The sequence below is a fragment of the Ovis canadensis genome, chromosome 11 (assembly GCF_042477335.2).
Source record: "Ovis canadensis isolate MfBH-ARS-UI-01 breed Bighorn chromosome 11, ARS-UI_OviCan_v2, whole genome shotgun sequence".
Classification (NCBI taxonomy): domain Eukaryota; kingdom Metazoa; phylum Chordata; class Mammalia; order Artiodactyla; family Bovidae; genus Ovis; species Ovis canadensis.
The window spans coordinates 28907997-28913996 of record NC_091255.1 but is presented as its reverse complement, the minus strand read 5'-3'; the positions used below and the strand labels follow the sequence as shown (position 1 = coordinate 28913996).

At 57.8% G+C, this 6000-nt stretch overlaps 1 protein-coding gene across 5 annotated transcripts in view; it reads left to right on the top strand.

The window, feature by feature from the left end:
* Positions 1 to 2387: 2387 nt before the first annotated feature.
* The window catches only part of PHF12 (PHD finger protein 12), a 38772-nt gene continuing 35159 nt past the window's right edge, over positions 2388 to 6000 (top strand). For all 5 annotated transcript variants that reach the window (XR_011259770.1, XR_011259772.1, XR_011259771.1 and 2 more), the window contains exons 1-2: positions 2388 to 3149; positions 3797 to 3978. Coding sequence is in view for 2 of the 5 variants with exons in the window: in XM_069602966.1 (XP_069459067.1) it covers positions 3084 to 3149; positions 3797 to 3978 (248 nt within the window). In the remaining 3 variants the exon portion in view is untranslated. The remainder of the gene's footprint in view (positions 3150 to 3796; positions 3979 to 6000) is intronic.

Genomic DNA, 6000 nt, shown 5'->3' with positions numbered 1-6000 from the left:
TGTCCATGGACTCCAGAAAGAGGTGACTGAAGAGGATGTGCTTAAGTTTGCCTTGTTTGGTCCCTCCCAGCATCTATGCCCCTTCCCTATGGCCCCCAGAATCTCCTGGGATGTGTTTAGCCAGGCTTGGTCTGCATCACACACATCCATGCTTAGAGGTGTGCTCTGCAAGGCTGCTCTCCAGAATAAGAGCAGAAGGAAGGCAACAGGGAGTTGTGGGCACTCAGAAGCCAGAAGACAGAAATGGTAGCAGCAACCAGAACTTCTAAAGTTATCCAACACGGAGATCTCGGATCACTTATGGCTGGCCACCTCCTGGTTCTACCACAAGCCACCTTGGATGGAGAGGCTCCAGCCCATGCAGAATGCAGTGCCTACACTAGCCACAAGAGGTCACTTCCAAAAGCATGTGTATCCCACCTGCTCTCCTCAATCCCCCTGGCACATCCAGGGCTGGAGCTCTCCAAGGTGGCACCAACTGCTAGCCCCACTGGGCTGACCTCACCCTCCAAGTTCTGAGAGGAAGGTGTGTAGAGTGATTAGTTACCCTGGTACTTGTCAACAGAGCCAAGTATTATGTCCCTCATTAACCCATTAACACCTCTCTGTTCTCAACTGCAGTGACAGTGTTGATCAAAGCAAAGCCTTGCTCTTTGGGCATGGGCCAGTGACTTACTTATCTGCCCCATAATACCTTCAGGCTGACACAGCAGCATGGTTGGGCTCTGAGCTGTAGGAAGAAAGCCAGTAGGAGAGGGTACATGATATACCCACTTCTGAGCATCTGTAGCATGAAATACTGCCTAAGAAGACATAAGGTCCAGCCACTTCTATACTTCTAGCTCAGCCCTTCTCTCTCTGTCCCAGAGCCACTAAGATTTCTTGTTTGCTGAGGCTGGTAGAGGGTAGAGAGGGCCGATCTACATGACATATTCCCCTGCTTGATCAATAAGGCCCAGGACTTTATTATTCTTCCCAGGCACCAACCGGACCATTAGGAAAGTCAGAAGAACAGAAACCTAAGACCACACCCCCACGACCTCACCCTATCAGACTCATCCTCCTTACTATCCCCCACCCCAAAGCAGCAACGCCGTTCAGGCAGTTAGACAGTATCCTAGCCTGGGAATTAAAAAAATACGTCTCATTCTTAGGTCTGCCATAAATTCACTATGTGAACTAGGCAATCGCTACTCTTCTCTATGCATCGGGATATGAAGAGGTTAATACAGATGGTTTTAGGTTTTAAGCCCTTTCCAGTTTTAGGTTTCTGAGAATGCTAAGGATACCTTAATATCAAAAGTGAGCCAGGACACAGCTACCTGGTAACAATGCCAACTAAACACCTCGTATCAGGCGCAATGATGCCCCTCCCTCCTCCACCGCTTCATCTACAGTCAGGCAGAGGCAACTGGCCATCTTCGTAGATGGCACCAAAGGGAGGGACAGGCGCGGTGGAGAGCGTGAAGCCCTGCCCAGAGTCCGAGATGAGACCTTCAGACTATAAATCCCAGCATACAGCGGCAGCTCTGAAAGGTATCTCGCTCTTCCCCGAGTCCATCCTACATTACACTTCATCGCACGCACACGAAACTACGGCTCCCAGAATCCACCAGACCCATCGCGATTCTTGCTCCCAGGGTGCAATGCTCTCCCTTCGCCCTTTGGACCTCGGCGCGTTGCAAACTGGGAGCTGAAGTCCACTGCGGGCAGGTAGCTGGGCGTTGTCAGCATTACAAACTCTTAGCCTTTGGTTTCCTCTTGCAGGGCAGTTTTCAGAGACAGTAATCAAAAGAGGGTGGTGTCGGGCAGGCAGACCTCCACGGTGCCTTCGCTACGAAAGGCAGGGATGCTCAGGCTAAAATTTACTGCTGGGAGCGGGAGGGAAGAGAGAACAGAAGCCATCCAACCCGACACCAAAACCATCGTTTTCCGTCGCGATGGCTTTTCTTTTTCTCTTTACCAATATGGCGCCTGGTCCAGCCACACCTGACGCTGGACCCAAACAGTCCAGTACAACATCCCTAGGAGGACATGCTGTCACCGACAGCCTACCAGCACCAGCCAACACCACACTTTGCTTCTTTCTGTTCGTGCCTGAGGACTCCAAGGGCATAGTAGTCTATAACCCACTACCAAAATGGCGAAAGGAGAAGCATTCTTGTTAGGGCCTTCTGGTGACAATACGCCTGCGCCGGCGCGGGCCGTGTTATTGTGGGGCGGGAGGGGAGCATCCGCAACACGCCTGCGCGAGACTAGAGTCCTCTCGGTCTACACTCAAACACCAATGGATGAAGAGCCCCGGTGTTCGTGCGGCTGCGCCGTGACCCTTCGGAGCTTTCCCAAGCGCCTGCGCGAGACATCAAGTCCCGCCCTATCCTCACAGTACGCTGGCGCAGGGCTGAAAGGCGGGGCATCGGCGCTCCAGACGAATGCCAGCGCGGCTGCGCGCCGGGGGGTGCCCCCTCTCTGCGGCTGCGCGGGAGCCCGGCCGCCGGCTGTCACTGCGGTTGCGCGCGGCGAGCGGCGATCCCGGGGCGCCTGCGCGGGTGGCTTTGCGGGCGCTCGCGGTAAGTTTGCGCCAAGTGCGCGGCAGCCGGGACGCAGACGGCGGCGGCGGCGAGAGGCGGAGCCCGGGGACCACCCCCCATCACCCTCCCCGCAGTCACCTCACGTACCACAACCTCACCTAACCTCTCACCCCCCACCTCCGATCCCCCCAACCCCGGGATGGCAGCGCCCGCCAGCCTTCCCGGCCGGACCAGCGGTCGCCAGCGCCGGCTCTAGCCTGTGGGACTAGGCCCCGCCGAGGCCTGACCCCCCCCGAGCCGGGACCCACCGTGCAGCCAGCCGCCGGGCCGGGGCTGAGGGGCCGCTCCCCCCTCACGGCCCGTGGGGAGGACGCTGCCGTCCCGGGGACTGGGGGCCGGGGGGTGGGGGGGAGCCAGGGCGAGGAAGTCGGGACCCGTGTTTGGAAAAAAGAAGAAGGGCCGGGGTCAGAAGCGCCCCCTCCCCCCGCTTCCCCCCTCCCCCCGGGGTTGGGGGGGCCGGAGCAGAGAGCGCCCAGCCCGGGAGGTGGATGAATGTGGGAGAAAATGGAGACCAAGACGATCGTGTACGACTTGGACACGTCGGGGGGGCTGATGGAGGTAAGAGTGGCCCACCTCATCCCCTTCCCCCAGCGCCGGGAGGGAACCTCCGCCCTCCGCCCCACAAAGCCGGCCCTGAGCTCGCAGCGCAAGAGGGCCGGGGGAGGGGGGGCTCTTCCTCACCGAGACTCTCCCTCCCATCTTTGCAACTCGGGGGGCCGAGCTCAGCCGCCGAGGACGTTTGCAGCAGTTTCACCTACCCGCCGACCTCGATTCGCTCTCCCGAAGCGCCAACCCACTCCATCTCTTTGCACCGGCGGGCCTCCCCACCCCCTTCTTGTCGGCCCCTTTGTGCTTCCCCCAGCACGTCCGGGTACCGGGCTTCAGGCCCTTCCCGAGCCTGGCTTTGGAGTCCCCCACTGTCCATACAAGGAAGTGGCGAGAAGGGAACCGCGCACCCTCTCCCCATCCCCCTACTCTGATCCTCCCCATTTGGAAGAAGCGGTGCTCGTTGTTGTGCGGCAGGAACGCGGTTAGGGTGGCCTCCCCCTGGTTCCGGGGGCTAAGAGGTTCTGGGAGCAGCCTGAATGGGAGGAAGAAGGACAAAAGGGGGGAGAGGGGTGGGTGACGGAGAAGCCGCGCCGGGGGGGCCACGGACCGCCCGGGAGCTCCGAGTGTGCACACACGCCATTTGTATGTGTGTGCAGCAAATCCAAGCTCTGCTGGCTCCCCCCAAGACGGACGAGGCCGAAAAGCGGAGTCGGAAGCCTGAGAAGGAGCCCCGGAGAAGCGGCAGGGCCACCAACCACGACAGCTGCGATAGCTGCAAAGAAGGTGGGGACCTCCTGTGCTGTGACCACTGCCCGGCCGCCTTCCATCTCCAGTGCTGGTAAGGTCTGGGGACCCCCTCCGGAGCCCCTTGGCGGACCCTTCCCGGCACATTCCTTCACCCGGCCTACCCCTGCTGGCCGAGATAACGGGCGCTTGCAGCCGCTAGCTCTCTGCAGCCGCTGGGGCGAGCGCCTCCCCGCCCCCAGGTGCGGCCCGGATCCGGCCGTTTGAGGGGGAGGAGCAGCCGTAGGTCCGGACCCCGAGGTGGGGGTGGGGAGGAGTGCGGAGTGCCCCATCTGGGATTGGAAGTCGCTGGGGAGCCGGGACGGACCCGGTGGGGCACGGCCGGCGGTGGCGGGGGAGGAAGGGGAGGAGCTCCGGGCCCTGAGCCGCTCGCCGCCCGCGCGTCCGCCCGCCGCCCTCGGGCTCCTGCCGGGATGGGCTGTCCTCGGGGTGGGTGCGCGGGAGCCCTCTGCCGCAGGAGCTGCCCTGGTCCAGGCCTGAGGGACCCGGCACCCGGGCGCTCCCGGCCATGGAAGAAATCATGGAGGGTGTCTCTGAGTCCATCTGTGCTCTGCTTCTCTGTTTACAATATGGCGACCCGCCTTTAAATTATATTTTTATTCTCAGCGCCATTTTGGCTGCATATATGATTTGCAGACGTCTCCCGGGGAACGGTGGGGGTAACCTCGGAGTCCTTTCGGCGGAAGCTCGTCGGGGGCCGGAGCTGGGGTCTTGCCGCTGGGGTCCCCTTTCTCTCCCGCCGCTTGCCCCTGTTGCCTGTCGGAGCTGCCTGCCTCTTCCCTCCCCTCCCCGCGCTGCCGCCTCTTAGGAAATCGAGCCGGGTTAGACAATTAAAATTGCCCTTGGGCGCCGATTTCACTGCTCCGCTCCGGATCGGCGAACCCTTGTCTGCAAAATTCTTTGCTGCCGGGGTTCTGTGTGCGCTGGCTCCGCGAGGGCATTTTTAAGGAGCGGAGAGCTGGAAAGCCGGGCACTTTTTCTCCCCCCCACTTACTGAACGCAAGGGGAGGGGAGAGACCGTAGAGGGAGGGAGGGACCGGGGTTAGTCGCCCGCTGCTTGATCCTCCTCACCGGCTCAGCCCAGAACAATCCGACCAAGAAGAGTGTAAACTCCAGCTCCTGCCTGGAGAAGTCACCTCGGCCTTCCTCAAAAATCCCACATCTGCGCCAGGACCCCGATCGATTCTTGTTCGGATGGCTCTTGCTCTGTTCAGCAACAGTTGACTGAGGCAGATGTTTGCGAGAGGAGATGGCTGGGGAGAGAGCGGGAAAGAGAGGGGCTGTTGCGTTTGTTCCCACCCGTTTTTGATATTGCCATTTTTAACCTTCTCTTTAAAAAAAAAAAAAAAATACCATAAAGTGAGGGTTTCCTTAAGCTCTCTACACAGTTCCATTCACATTCCGCCCCTAGGTTGGTGAAATAGTGCCTGTTGTGTATTTGTACTAATTGCAGGTTTGGGAACACTTATTAGACAGATTGAGTGATACTGGGCAAATTAAGTCTGTGGTCAGAAGTTTTGTAGGAAGCTCCCATTACCATTCCCAAAATTCCTTTGCCCAGGAGAGCACCCCATCTTGGCTTGTAATGTTGCAGGGACAAAAATGATTATCCTGGAGGGATCTTTGCTGATGGCTTTAAAATTTTTATTGCTTAGTGACTAAGGCCAGCAGGAAGGGTCTGTGGTTTTTAGCCTTTGCTTCCTATAAGGTGTAAGCCATCTCCTGTCACATTTCCTGTGCTGTTGTTGAGCACAGAAGAGATTTGTACTGGGTGGTGTTGTGTTGCTTACCAGTTATTCCCTATTGCTTTTGTTTGTGTTGTGATTGTGTTTGATACATACTAAGTGAATTGTAGACTCCTTGATTTAAAACATGGGTTAATGTTTTACCTCTAGAATGAAGTGAATGTTAACGAAGAAGGGTGATTCCCATATTGAGTGAGACTTTTGTAAGCTCTTTATTATCATTTGTTTAATCAAGCTGAAATTGTTTATTAAAAACCTCAGGCAGGGGGAAAGTGTGCTGTTTTGCCGAGATTGGGCTTTTAAACTCTAAA